The following is a 15,967-nucleotide window of genomic DNA, read 5'->3' as shown; positions in this document are numbered from 1 at the left end:
AAACCTTAAATTGGTAAATTTAAGAAATTTGAAATTGTATCAAGTATCTTTTCCCACAACAATGCTTTGAGCCTAGTTATCAATTACAGGAAAAAGTCTGTAAAAAATACAAACACATGGGGGCTAACAATATATTACTTAATAACCTAGAGATCACTGAACAAATCAATGAGGAAAACAAAACATACCGAGAAACAAACAACAATAAAATCATGATAACCCAAAACCTATGGGATGCAGCAAAAGCAGTTCTAAGAGGGAAGTTTATAGCAATACACTCCGACCTCAAGAAACAAGAAACGACTCAAATAAACAACCTAACCTTGCACATGTACCAATTAGAGAAACAAGAACAAAACACCTACAAAGTTAGCAAAAGGAAAGAAATCATAAAGATCAGATCAGAAATAAATGAAGGAAACAATAGTAAAGATCAATAAAACTAAAAGCTGGTACTTAGAGAAGAGAAACAAATTCCTAAACCATTAGCCAGACTCATCAAGAACAAAAGAGAGAAGACTCAAATTAACAGAACTAGAAATGAAAAAAGAGAAGTAACAACTAACACTCCAGAAATACAAAAGGATCATGAGAGATTAGTACAAGCAACTATATGTCAATAGAATGGACCACCTGGAAGAAATTGACAAATTCTTGGAAAAGCACAACCTTCCAAGACTGAATCAGAAAGAAATAGAAAATACAAGCAGACCAATCACAAGCACTGAAATTGAGACTGTGATTAGAAATGTTCCAACAAACAAAAGCCCAGGACCAGATGGCTTCACAGGGGAATTCTATCAAACATTGAGAGAAGAGCTAACACCTCTCCTTCTCAAACTCTTCCAAAATATAGCAGAGGGAGGAACACTCCCAAACTCATTCTATGAGGCCACCATCACTCTGATACCAAAGCAAGACAAAGATGTCACAAAGAAAGAAAACTACAGGCCAATATCACTGATGAAAAGAGATGAAGAAAGACTCAACAGGATACAGGCAAGCAGAATCCAACAGCACATTAAAAGGATCATCCACCATGATCAAGTGGGATTTATCCCAGTAATGCAAGGATTCTTCAATATATGCAAATCAATGTAAGTGATAAACCATATTAAAAAAATTGAAGGAGAAAAACTTTGGCTCATCTCAATCCATGCAGAAAAAGCTGTTGACAAAATTCAAGACCCATTTATGATAAAATCCCTCCAGAAAGCAGGCATAGAGGGAACTTATCTCAATATAATAAAGGACATATACGCCAAACCCACGGTCAACATTGTTTTCAATGGTGAAAAAGTGAAAACATTTCCACTAAGATCAGGAACAGGACAAGGTGGTCCATTCTTACCACTCTTATTCAACATAGTTTTGGAAGTTTTAGCCACAGCAATCAGAGAATAAAAAGAAATAAAAGGAATCCAAATCAGAAAAGAAGAAATAACGCTGTCACTGTTTGCACATGACATGATTCTATACATAGAGAATCCTAAAGATGCTACCAGAAAACTACTAGAGCTAAACAATGAATTTGGTAAAGTGGCAGGATACAACATCAATGCACAGAAATCTCTTGCATTTCTATACACTAATGATGAAAAATCTGAAACAGAAATTAAGGAAACACTCCCACTTACCATTGCAATGAAAAGAATAAAATATCTAGGAATAAACTTACCTAAGGAGACAAAAGACCTGTATGCAGAAAATTATAAGACACTGATGAAATAAATTAAAGATGATAAAAACAGATGGAGTGGTATACCATGTTCTTGAATTGGAAGAATCAACATTGTGAAAATAGTTATATTACCCAAAGCAATCTACAGATTCAATACAATCCCTATCAAACTACCAATGACATTTTTCACACAACTAGAACAAAAAAATTCACAATTTGTATGGAAACACAAAAGACTCTGAGTAGCCAAAGCATTCTTGAGAATGAAAAATGGAACTGGAAGAATCAGGCTTCCAGACTTCAGACTATACTACAAAGCTACAGTAATTAAGAGAGCATGGTACTGGCACAAATACTGAAATATAGATCAATGGAACAGGATAGAAAGCCCAGAGATAAACCCATGCACATATGGTCACCTTTTTTTTTTTTTTTTTGGCGTTACGCAGGCCTCTCACTATTATGGCCCCTCCCGTTGCAGACGCGCAGGCTCAGCGGCCATGGCTCATAGGCCCAGCCACTCTGTGGCACGTGGGATCCTCCCAGACTGGGGCACGAACCCGTGTCCCCTGCATCGGCAGGCGGACTCTCAACCACTGCACTACCAGGGAAGCCCTGGTCGCCTTATTTTTGATAAAAGATGCAAGAATATACCATGGAGGAAAGAAAGCCTCTTTGAAAATTGGTGCTGGGAAAACTGGACAGCTACATGTAAAAGAATGAACTTAGAACACTGCCTAACACCATACACAAAAATAAACTCAAGATGGATTAAATACCAAAATGTAAGGATAGACAGTATAAAACTCTTAGACGAAAAGATAGGCAGAACACACTATGACATAAATCACAGGAAGATCCTTTTTGACCCATCTCCTAGAAAAATGGAAATAAAAAGAAAAATAAAGAAATGAGACCTAATGAAACTTAAAAGCTTTTGCACAACAAAGGAAACCAGAGATAAGACAAAAAGACAACCCTCAGAATGGGAGAAAATAGTTGCAAATGAAGCAACTGACAAAAGATTAATCTCCAAACTTTACAAGCAGCTCATGCAGCTCCATATGAAAAAAATAAACAATCCAATCCAAAAATGGGCAGAAGACCTAAATAGACATTTCTCCAAAGAAGATATACATATTGCCAACATACACATGAAAGGATGCTCAACATCACTAATCATTAGAGAAATACAAATCAAAACTACAATGACGTATTATCTCACACCATTCAGAATGGCCATCATCAAAATATGTAGAAACAATAAATGCTGGAGAGGGTGTGGAGAAAGGGTACCCTCTTGCACTGTTGGTGGGAATGTAAATTGATACAGTCACTATGGGGAACTGTATGGAGGTTCCTTAGAAAACTAAAAAGAGAACTACCATAAGACCCAGCAATCTCACTACTGGGCATATAACCTGAGAAAGCCACAATTCCTAAAGAGTCATGTACTACAATGTTCATTGCAGCTCTATTTACAGTAGCCAGGACATGGAACAACCTAAGTGCCCATCGACAGGTGAATGGATAAAGAAAATGTAGCACATATATACAATGGAATATTACTCAGACATAAAAAGAAATGAAATTGAGTTTTTTGTAGTAACGTGGATGGACTTAGAGTCCGTCATACAGAGTGAAGTAAGTCAGAAAGAGAAAAACAAACACTGTATGTTAACACATATACATGGAGTCTAAAAAAAATAAAAGTTTCTGAAGAATCTAGGGACAGGACTAGAATAAAGACGAAGACGTAGAGAATGGACTTGAGGGCATGTGGAGGGGGAAAGGTAAGCTGTTACGAAGTGAGAGAATGGCTTGGATATATATATACACTACTAAATGTAAAATAGCTGGCTAGTGGGAAGCAGCTGCATAGCACAGGGAAATCAGCTCCGTGCTTTGTGATCACCTAGAGGGGTGTTATATGGAGGATGGGAGTGAGATGCAAGAGGGAGGTGATATGGGGTTCCATGTATACGTATAAGTGATTCACTTTGTTATACAGCAGCAACTAACCCAATATTGTAAAGCGATTATACTCCAGTAAAGATGTTAAAAAAATAAATAAAAGAAGTGCCAGGTGTGGCGCTAGCCCTAATCCGAGTGTCATAAAGAGGGATAACTCCAAAATTATGGGAAAACATAAGGTCTATTTCTAGTCTTGTGGTGAGGGGTTGGTGGTAGATAAATGTCTCACTACAGCCAGGATAAAACCTTCTTGACAGCTGAAATTTTGTCTTTTTCATTCAGTTGCCAATACTGTGGTTAAGGTGAAGCCTCCCTGAGTGTTAGGAGTGGCAAAAGTACCTAGAACAGCAACTTGCATTCTAAAGTCAGTGTTATTGTTTTTTTTGTTGTTGTTGCAATCCTTATCCCAATTTAAAAAAAAAGAAGATTCTGTACAATAAAAACTAAAAGAAATGTCACGCTATAAAGTTAATAAAAAAATTTCATGTTGAAATTTTTTTAAAACCACAAAATCAATGCTATTTTCAACTATGTTTATATTTTCAGTAAATATATAAAGCATAGACAAGATTCGCATTAAATTCATGATAGTGTGTGCTTCTGCAGTGAATGGAGATGTTATATTTTGCAAATATGCCAAAATGTTAACATTTGTTAATTTTGGGTGAAGGTAAAAACGGACGTGTTTTATATCTTTCATGCTTTCCATATTATGTTTTAATTTTTCAAAATAAATAAAATACAAAGAGAACTTAGAACTGTTATAGATGATGATTTTATTACAATGTTTTCAGAATTGAACATACCTAAGACATACGTACGTGCAACACGGAAGGACATAAAGCATCTGAATACTACAATCAAGAAGCTTGTTAATAGAAAAAGCTTTAAATTTTCTATTTCACAGAGAATATACATTCCTTTTTAATAGAAAGCTTGAATAAACCAATTACCCTTGAAGAGATAAGAAAGCTGATTAAAGATCTACCATAAAAATTGTCACCAGGATTAGGCTGTTTTTACAGCTCACTACTAGCTAATTTTTAAAGAACAAATAATTCTAATGCTAATTAAACTGTTCCAGGACACAGAAAAATGATTGAAAACATACAATTTCATTTTTTAAAGCTAGCATAATTTTAACAACAAAACTTGAAAAAAACAATTTCACTTTGGAATGTAAATGCAATGATACTAAATAAAATACTGGTAAATAATACCCAGCAATGTATCAAATGCTTATTACACCATGATCAAGTAGGATTTATTCCAGAAAATCAAATTTGTTTCAAAACATCAAATATCTACCACTCTAATTCACCGTGTCAACAAACTAAAGGAAAAAAAAATGTTATACTATTTTGTCAATAGACGCTGAAAAGACATTTGATAAAATTCAGGAGCCACTTTTAGTAATAATGCTATGTAAAACAGGAATAGAAGAAATACCCTAAACATGTTAATGGTTAATGACTATTTACCAATAACCAACAGCAAATGTCATATTAATAGAGAACACTAAAGACAATTCCACGAAAATTAAGAACCAGACAGGCATGTCTGTCATAATCATTATTCAACATTGTTTTGGAGAATCCAGATCATGTAATAACAATATTAACATTACAAGAAATAAAATGATCTCTATTTGCAGGTGAGATGACTATATATCTACAAAGTCCAAAACATTCTATTTTTAAAACCCAGTGTAATTCAGAGTATTTAGTAAGCTGAAAATAGAAGGAATAAAAAATCTCTAGTTTGTCTATATTGCCAAAAATATAAATGAGGAGGAAAAAATACTCAATTCAAAATGTCAAAATGTGACAAAAACTGTAAAAATATAGAGAGATAAATTTAATCAGATGTGATGGACCTATATAACATTACAAAAACAAAAGATTTTAATGATGTACCAAAATTCTCGAGTATTAAAGATTAATATTATTATTAAAATACCTCCCTAAACAGAAATGCAGAAATGTAATACAATTCTAAGGCATCACAATTTTTTTAAATATGGAAAGGATGCTTCCAATTTTTACATGAAAGAATGAAACACAAATTACATAATAGAAGAAAGACAAAAGACAAAAACAAAAAAACTAATGATAGGGGACTTTCTTTACCAGAGTCCAAAGTTTATGGTCAAGCCAGTACAATTAAAACAATGTGATACTGGCTCAGGAACTTGAAAATGGGTCATTTATTTAATAAATGTGATAGCATAATCAGGTATCCAATATGAACAAAATGTATATTTGGACCTCTACCTCCATATAGAAAAATAAATTCCTGATGGATCAAACAGTTAAAGCTTAAAATTAATAAATTTTTTAGAAAAAAATGTAGGTAAATATTTGTATGACTAGTGGTGGGGACATTCAGCTGAAAAAAACAAGAAACCAAAAAGCTAAAAAGAAGAAAGGAATCTTTTTTTTTAAACCTGTAAAGTAAAAAAAGAAGATATCAGCAAAGTCAAGATTAATGATAGAATGGAGAAAATCATAACACATATGGGCTACAACTGATTAATACACACCACATAGTAAATATAGTTAGAATTCCTACAGATTTATAAGGAAAAGATCAAAGATTCAATAGACAAATGAGCAAAGGATAAGCACTGGCAAATCACAAAAAAAGTGCAAATGGTTAAAAAAAACACCTCACTGAGTTTTTCAATTAAACAAACAATACTATGTAATTTTTCACTGTTCAGATTTGCAAACATTCAAGAATGCTGGAGAGGATGCTGGAAAATGAGCACTTTCATTTTAGATGGTAATTTTGTAATATCTCTTAAAATTAAATAAACACCTACCTAGCAGTCCCATTTCTGGGAAGCTACCCTATAGAAATAAAGGCACCAGTATGTATTGTAGCTGTGCTATGGTGGAAAAAAAAAGGGAAAACTTAAAGGCCATCAATAATAGAATGGTACATAAATGGTACCATTTTGGTACATAAATATGTACTGTGTATGCAGCTGTTAGGAGAAGGGAGGAAGACAAGGAGAAATAGAGGGAGAGGGGGAATTGGTGATTTATTTAATAAATGTGATGGTACAATCAGATATCCAATGTGAATAAAATGTATAGTTGGACATCTATCTTATACCATATGGAGAGGGAGGCATGGGGGAGAGAGAGAGATATCTGTAGCTACTGATCAGAAGGATATGTCAAGGGAGAAATGCAATTACAGAGAAATACTGGGGCTTGCTGTTTCTGTAGAAAGGACTACAACAAACTTTCTTTAAGAGGATTGGGAAAACATGGAAGGATATACATTATGTTCTTAACACTTGTTACCTGGGGAGAAAAAAATTGGTAAGGCAAAGAAAGAAATGGAGGGGGGGTGGAGGATATAGTGTGTGTACACCATTTATTTTTCTTTATCTAGTTTTCCATTGTTCCAAATTTTACAAAAACTTTTCAAGTTTCTATTAGCACCCGATTTAAAATTTTGATTACAGAACAAGGCAATATCAAAAGTACCAAACTATACTTCGGACAAAACTGTGGAACTAGTCAATGTAAGATTTGGAGGCACCATAAGTAATAATAAATTCTTTAATCTCTGACTTCAAAAATGTTCTCAAAATTTCACACGACATATTTTACATTTAACAGTTCCACAACTTTTGCAACAGCACAATGAATTTAGGGGGTTTTCACCAAACCATAGACATAAATGTGAATATCATCATCAAACTTAATGAAGTAGACAGATGGCTTGGCCACCACTTGATGGATGAAAATGCCGGTTCTCTTGGACCCATCATCTTTGGCGTGCTCCACCTGCTTGCCCACAAGGCTGTCGACAACTTCTCCAGGCTCCCGTTCTGCTGTAGGGAAATAGTAGTTGGAATCTGGAATGATGCGCAGGTCACCAGCTTTGTAGTCATCCAGCAGCGTGTACATATAAAGGACTGGATCTTTCTCGTAGGTGATGTAAAACCAAGTGTCCATCACGGGGGCTCGCGCCAGGACCATGCCCTTCCATTCATCTTTCGTACCGTGCTCACCCTCAAACACATGACCCACTGCCTTGCCAATCAGGGAATCTGCCAGGCGCGAATCAATGCGAGGAGTTGGCACTCTCTCAGGAAGGATCTCTAGCGCTAAAACTCTCTTATCTCGGTGCAGTTCTAGTCCATACACACTATCTTTGCCATCATATTTGATGATATAGAGAGTGGGCTTCACGGAAACCTGCTCAAGCACGGTGCCCTTCCACTGCTCCACAGGCTCGTTGCCTTCCTTCCAGCCGTGTTGAATGCGACAGCCCACAATGTTCCTACGGGTGAGGAAAGTGGGCTTGCGCCGCTGTTTCCTGTGGGTGTGCCTTTTCTTCATCAGGTATGCGGACACACCATCTACGCCCATCGGAGGCACTGTTGGGGGCGACATGGCTCGGGGTTTAAGGAGGCTCAGCAACGCTACCACTTACTAGATTAAGTTGACAAAAAGTCAGCACTATCCAGTATGAGATCTTTTCTCGTGATCTCCGAAAACAGAAAGATCCTGTCCTGTCCGTTCTCCTTCTCCCTTCCCCAAAGGCAAGGCTCTCACCAAGGCTCGGCAGAAACGCTCTAACTCTGACCGTGGGCACTAGGACAGCGGGGGCCTCTTGACAGTATTCTTCTCTCCCGCCCGGCAGAGGTATCTGCAGCAGTGGCAGTTGCCGCAGGAGATGGCGGGCTTGCGTGTGCTGCCCGCGCCTTGCGCCCGCCCCGACTCCCAACCCTAAGTCTCCCGAATTGACCACTTAGCTGTTATCGATGGTGCTGCGGCTGTGGAACGGCGACGGAGAAGGAGAGGACGGGAAAGGGATAAGAGCGATGGCTGCAGTGCCAAAGTCGCGGGCGGCGGCGGGTCTCTGAGAAGTCCGCGGGGTCTCGGTTTAGCAATGTTGCTCTGCTCGGCCTAGCTCTGGCGCCAGGATTTTTGCCGCTTCGGGAACCCGACCCCTCAGAGCCCGCCTGAGCCTCGGCCCCGCCCCCGCCATTCCGCCTTCCGCTCAGCCAGCAGCAACTGGGCGGGTTACTGTGCACAGTGCGTTCTGTCCACACAGTCACAGGCGCTCACTTCTTCATTTCCTCACGCGCCCCCCGACCGCTTCTCTCAAACCCAAGCCAGACTGGCCGGCTCCCTTACTCCTCCGTGGCCGTCTGTCGTCCACCAGCCTCCTCAACAGCTTCTCCAACTGCTTTCTATCTTCCAGGAATTCCTCACAAAACATTTTTTTTTAATATTCAACACATACATACACAGAGTTTGTACATACAAAAAAATTTTTTTTCACTTTAAGGTTTATGAGACCGGATAAGTAAATGCCGTGTACGGTCCACCATCTTGATCCAAACTTTCCTTTTTATTTTCTATCTGGTCACTCACGGTAATGCTTTTTTAATACATATATTTTTCTGAATGTAAAGTAAGTGTACTGACACTGTGGAGATTTTCTGAAATTCAGTGAAATAAAAACCGAAACTAACCTTAATCTTAACATCTAGATGTACAGCAAAATGTTAACAGTTCTGATATCTCAATAAATCTATGCTTGCAGTTTACAAAATTGGTAGCAGGTTTCACATCTTTATAACTTCTTTTTAAATTCATATCATTAGTATATTCCAAAATTATTAAATACTCTGAAAATATGTTTTTTAATGGCTCCATAATGTTCCTTTGTATAGATCTTCCGTTATTTATCCTAAAATATCTATGACGATAAACAAAATTAGTTTACTCTCATATATGGATTTATTGAGCTAGTATAAAACATTTTTTAAAAGAATATTTAATGACATGGAGAGCTACATATGAGCTAATAACAATGTGTGAGAAAGCAGGATATTGAAACAAAATTGTGGCTCCAATTTTGTAGAGAGAAAAAATTAAAAGGTTTTTGTGGTATATATTTGCAGTCTTTCTGATTATAAAAGTACTGCATGCTCATGTGGAAAATATGAACGATAGAAAAGAAAGTATCCATAATTTCACCTACTTTAAGTCACAGGGCTCTTATCAAAATTAAATGAAAATGTCTGTATGTCTTTTATTCCTGTATCCTACTTAAAAGATGGCAATATAAACCAGGGAAGTCTAGGCTCCTCATTCTCACTCCTCCACTCTATACTAGTGAGAAGAGAAAGGCTCATATCATCATGGGTAAAAAAGACCATTAATTCTTCTGGAAATGTAGGAAAGCAGGGAAGAGAGGTGCAAGGCAGCAATTCGGGCTGCCTCCACATTACATTACCTTCCAAGGCATGGAAAGAAAAACCTAGTCCTCATACCATTTAATAGCTGATTGGGCAGAATATGTGTGGATCCTTCAATTCCCCACATTTCCCAGGCCAAAGGCTTTTGAGATGAGATAACTCTCCAGTACTATATTATAAGAAAGTAATTCCAAGGAGACAATTTGAAGTAAGCAAGAAAACTACATATACTAAAAGGTATTTCTAAACTCTTTAGAATTACATAATGGTGTGTACATATTCACACATATATACTACCTACACAGTGAAAGTCAGAAAGTATGTGTAAATGTCATGTCATTATGTTCCACAAATAATGCTCCCCACGTAATTCCCCAGACCAAGATGTGCCAAGTTATTTTTGCTTAGAAGAGCAATTGACAGGTGGGAGAAGACCACCAACCAGGCATGCAAACTCAGGACAGTTAACTCAAGCTCTTTGGTTATATACTTTAATGGAATTCTTGCTCACAGCCCTACAAAGCAATCTGAAGAGACAAAGAATTTCCGGTATCCTTCCTACTCTAGAACTATGATTCTGATGTTTAAATCACTCCCTAGCATTATGGATTCAATGAGCCTCACTACACTAAGATGTAATGTTTACTTTGTATGTCTGCCCACTAGACTACAAACCCATTCAAGAAAGGACTTTTAAAGGACTTTTATCTCAAGTGCCTTACTCAGAATAGGTACTCAATAAGTATTTGTTATATGAATAAATAAGTGGTTTCAACTGCCCTGCTCCAATCCAAAGAAATCCTCCAAAATGAAACAAGTGGTCTTATACAAGCCTCTGAAGACTGCAGTTCTGGTGACTTAAAATCTCCTAGGGCAGCTTTATTTATCCCTTCAAAACACCCAGATTACTGATCCTATAAATATGTGTCTATAAGTCTGAAAATGATAAGGAGAACACCATCAAATGCAACATAGTCATACCTCGGAGATATTGTGGGTTCAGTTTCAGACCACCGCAATAAAGTGAATATTTCAATATAGGAAGTCACACAAATTTTTTGGTTTCTCAATGCATGTAAACATTATGTTTACATTATACTATAGTATAATGTGTGTGTAATAGCATTATGTTTAAAAATACGAGGTATATAACATACCTTAATTAAAAATACTTTATTGTTAAAAAGTATTAACCATTATCTGATCTTCTACAAGTCACAATCTTTTTGCTGGTGGAGTATCTTGCCTCAATGTTGATGGCTGCTGACTGATCAGGGTGGTGGCTGGTGAAGGTTGGGATGGTGTGGCAATTTCTTAAAATAAGACAACAGTGAAGTCGCTGCATCCATTAACTCTTTTCACAAAAGGTTTCTCTGTAGCATGCAATGCTATTTGATAGCATTTTACCCACAGGAGAACTTCTTTCAAAATTGGAGTTAATCCTCTTAAACCTGCTGCTCCTTTATCAATTAAGTTTATGTAATATTCTAAATCCCTTGTTGTCATTTCAACAATCTTCACAGCATTTTCACCAGGAGTAGATACCATCACCAGAAACAGCTTTCTTTGCTTATCCATAAGAAGCAACTCCTCATTCATTTAAGTTTTATTATGAGAGTGTACCTACCAATTCAGTCACATCTTCAGGCTCCACTTCTAATTCTAGTTCTCTTGCTATTTCCACCACATCTGCAGTTACTTCCTCCACTGAAGTCTTGAACTACTCAAAATCATCCATGAGAATTGGAATAAACTTCTTCCAAACTTCTGTTAACGTTGATGTTTTGACCTCTTTCCATGAATTATGAATGTACTTAATTTTCATATAGAATGGTGAATCCTTTCCAGGAGGTTTTCAATTTGCTTTGCTCAGATATCAGAGGAATCACTATCTATGGCAGCTATAGCCTTATGAAATGTATTTCTTAAATAATAAGACTTGAGTGTCAACATTATTCTTTGATCTATTGGCTGCAGAATAAATGTTGTGTTCGCTGGCATGAAAGCAGCATTAATCTTATTGTACATCTCCATCAGCGCTCTGGGTGACTAGGTGCATTGTCGATGAGCAGTAGTATTTTTTTTAACATCTTTATTGGAGTATAATTGCTTTACAATGGTGTGTTAGTTTCTGCCTTATAACAAAGTGAATCAGCTATACATATACATATATCCCCATATTTCCTCCCTCTTGTGTCTCCCTCCCACCCTCCCTATCCCACCCCTCCTGGTGATAACAAAGCACTGAGCTGATCTCCTTGTGCTATGCGGCTGCTTCCCACTAGCTATCTATTTTACATTTGGTTGTATATATAAGTCCATGCCACTCTCTCACTTTGTCCCAGCTTACCCTTCCCCCTCTCTGTGTCCTCACGTCCATTCTCTATGTCTGCGTCTTTATTCCTGTCCAATGAGCACTAATATTTTGAAAGGGATCTTTGTCTTCTGAATAGTAAATGAACATTGGCTTCAACGTAAAGTCACCAGCTGCATTATCCCCTAACAAGAGAGTCAGTCTGTCTTTTGAATCTTTGAAGCCAGGCATTAACTTCTCCTCTTCAGCTATGAAAGTCATAGAGGGCATCTTCTTTCAATATAAGACAACTATGTCTACATTGAAAATCTGTTGTTTAGTTAGTGTAGCTACCTTTGTTGATTATCTTAGCTAGATCTTCTGGAAAGTTTGCTGCAGCTTCTACACCAGCGTTTGCTGCTTCTTCTTCCACTTTGATGCTTTGGAGATGGGTTCTTTCCTTAAACCTCATGAACCAACCTCTGCTAGCTTCAAACTTTTCTTCTGTAGCTTCCTCACCTCTCAAAGCCTTCATAGAATTGAAGAGAGTTAGGGCCTTGCTCTGAATTAGGCTTTAGCTTAAGGGAATGCTGTGGCTGGTTTGATCTTCTATCCAGACCACTAAAACTTGCTCTGTATCAGAAAAAAGCCTGCTTTTATTTTTTATCATTTGTGTGTTCACCAGAGTAGCACTTTTAATTTCCTTGAAGAACTTTTTCTTTCCATTCACAATGTGACTGTTTGGCTCAAGGGGCCTAGTTTTTGGCCCATCTTAGCTTTTGACATGCCTTCCTCACTAAGCTAAAGCATTTCCACGTTTTGATTTAAAGTGAGAGACATGTCTCTTCCCTTCACTTGAAAACTTAGAGGCCTTTGTATGGTTATTAATAGGCTTATTCAATATTTTTGTATCTCAGGGAATAGGGAGGCCCAAAGAGAGGGAAAGAGAGGAGGGAGGGGCCAGTTGGTGAAGCAGTCAGAACACACACAACATTTATCCATTAAGTTTGTCATCTTATATGGATGCTGTTTGTGGTGTCCCAAAACAATTATAATAGTAACATTAAAGATCACTGATGACATATCATCATAACAGATATAATAATAATGAAAACGTTTAAAATATTGCAAGAATTACCAAGATATGACACAGACATATGCAGTGAGGAAATGCTGTTGGAAAAGTGGTGCCAATAGACTAGCTTGACACGAGGTTGCCACAAATCTTCAATTCGTAAAAAAAACTCAATAAATGTGAAGCACAATAAAGTGAAACACAATAAAACAAGATACACCTGTATGTGGATAATTATAAAATCCAACACAAGGTGTAGCTGTGAGGATTAAATAAGAAAAATGCAAGTAAATTTCTTAGCACATGAACTTGTTCATGGCAAGTACTCATACACTCTTAACTAGTCATTCCTTAAAATAAGCCCTTTTCACTTATCAGATCTGTCTACAAACCACCTGGCTCATGCTCCACCTCTGAACCTTTGCTCTGTTTCACACTCAAGCTCTCTTGGTCAGGGCCTGAGTGTGAATCAAGGAGACACTGTAGCAGGGTTTTGTTCTTTATAGTCAGTTTCAGAGCAGTCTTTCAAATGCTGCAAGTTTCTGGAAGCCCAAATTCTGGATAAACAAAACATTATTGAGAATAAATGTGGGAGATACAGTGATAATTTATAACTGGAGGGGTTATGGATATAGGCATAAATATAATTCCATTGTACAAGGCAGATTATAATACATGCTCTGAGAGGTACAAATTAAGCACTGGGGACAAAAAGGAGGAAGTGATTTCTTATGGGTGGGAAGATTGGTAAAGACAACTTGAAAGGGTGAGACAACAAAAAGAAGACATTCAGAAGGTGGTAGAATAGTGAGACCTTTTCAGTCCAATCAGAACACAGCTAAAAGCACAGGGGCAGACCTGGGCATAGGATATGTAAAAAATTGGTAAGGAGCTTGCGGCTGTAGCATAGCATGTGCCAGGTTAAGGAACAGGGGATGTGGTGGGAAACAAGGTTAGTCAACAGCCTCAAATGCAGAGACTTAGCATTCCATCCACTGCTGGGTGGAAGGAGATGATGTTCCAACACTTCTGATAGTGTAATGTTGTCAGGACGAAGTAGAGAGTTGATCTTCCATGCCCCATCTAGCAGAAGCACGTGATTCTTCCCTAAGCAGATAGTACTTCCCTGTCAGAGTAGTATTAAGTGGTATGGTACTGAGCACAGAGCTGATCTTCCATCCCCCACTCATCAGAAGCAAGCAGTGCTATGCTCTGATTTTCTTGCCAGAGTAGCATCAGTGAGGGTTTATGATGAGCTGTTCCTCCACAGTCATCTAGAGGTATAAGGTAGTGCTAGTGACAGCTATGCTATAACTTCTCCTAACCATCCCCCTACATCAAATCAACAGCAGTGAGACTGAACAATGCAGAGCAAGGCAGGCCTAGTCAGAACTCTGGTTCCCAATGCTCACTGTATCAGTGAAACACACTGAGGAGTTGAGCTTTCATCCCCAACCACTGTCAATGAAACTCAACCAGGGTAACAAGATGGGAATAAATGGTATTCAACTCTCCCTATGTCCTTGGAGTCAGTGAAGCCTAGTGGTCAGACAAGCCACCACCCACACTTGGAGGCAATGAGATGGTATGAGTCAGTACACAACTTTCATCACTAAGGTACTGGCAGATTTAAGAAGGGAGCTAAACTTCTAACCATTCCACCCATGTGCAATGAGGCAGTGTGAGTCAGTACTCCACTTTTGCAAAGGTAGTGCCAAGAGATCCCCCAAAGAAGATGAACATGCACGCACACCTGACACTCCAGCTACATAACAACAGTGGGACTAGCTGATAAAGAAAAGTCAAATAAAATAGTCTCATAATATGATACCAAAAATAACAAAGATGCAATGAAAATCACAACTTGAATGAGGCAATACATATAATAATGCCAAAACCAAGATAAATAAAATATTGAAATTATCTGAAATAGATTTTAAATCATCTAAAGCATTAAAATGCTTTAATACACAATTTTGAATTATATTGAAACAATTGAAAAACATAGAAAACATCAGCAAAGGAATAGAATCTATAAAAAAGAACAAAATGGAAATTTAGCATTGAAAAATGAAATAACCAAAATAAAAATCTCCTGGAATGGAATCAATTTATGACTAGAGAGAACAGAAGGTAGAATCAACAAACTTGAGGTTAGAAAAATAGAATTTGCCCCATTGAACAGCAGAGAGGAAACAAACTTAGATATAAAGAGCAATCTTAGGAAACTGTGAGACAATAACAAAAGAGCTAACATTTGCAATTCCTTTAATGGAAGTGAAATTCTTACATATATATATATATATATATATATATATATATATATATATCAAAACATGTACAAGATCTGTATACTGAAAATTTTAAATGTTAATGCCAGAAATTTAAAAAGATGTAAGTAAATAGAAGGATATACAGTTTTCACAGATTGCAGGACTCAATAAAGATGTTAATTCTCTCCAAAATGATCTATGCATTTAATGCAATTTCTATGAAAATTTGAGCATGTTTTTTCATAGAAATACGCAGGATTCTTCTTATATTTATATGGAAATGTTCAATATCTAGAATGTCTAAAACAAATTTGAAACAGAAGTATGTAGTAGAAAGAATCATTCTACCTTAAAGTTGCATAGCTACAGTAATCAAGAAAGTATGGTGCTTACAGACCAACAGACACACGGAGAGAGAACTCAGAAAATGACTCACATT

The 15,967-nt window shown here is 37.2% G+C and overlaps 1 protein-coding gene across 1 annotated transcript; it reads right to left on the bottom strand.

Moving 5' to 3' along the window:
- Window positions 1-6,556: 6,556 nt before the first annotated feature.
- SPIN4 (spindlin family member 4) lies at window positions 6,557-8,174 on the bottom strand. The gene has a single exon (XM_022564107.3). It carries the CDS (start codon window positions 8,068-8,070, stop codon window positions 7,321-7,323), a length of 750 nt encoding a protein of 249 aa, XP_022419815.1. The 5' UTR covers window positions 8,071-8,174; the 3' UTR covers window positions 6,557-7,320.
- Window positions 8,175-15,967: the final 7,793 nt, after the last annotated feature.

Source organism: Delphinapterus leucas, chromosome X (genome assembly GCF_059928025.1).
Source record: "Delphinapterus leucas isolate spDelLeu-1000000601 "Yukka" chromosome X, BTC_Dleu_Yukka2, whole genome shotgun sequence".
In the NCBI taxonomy this organism is placed as follows: Eukaryota; Metazoa; Chordata; class Mammalia; order Artiodactyla; family Monodontidae; genus Delphinapterus; species Delphinapterus leucas.
Note: the sequence above shows the minus strand (reverse complement) of the source record. Positions and strands in the feature narration are given on the sequence as shown.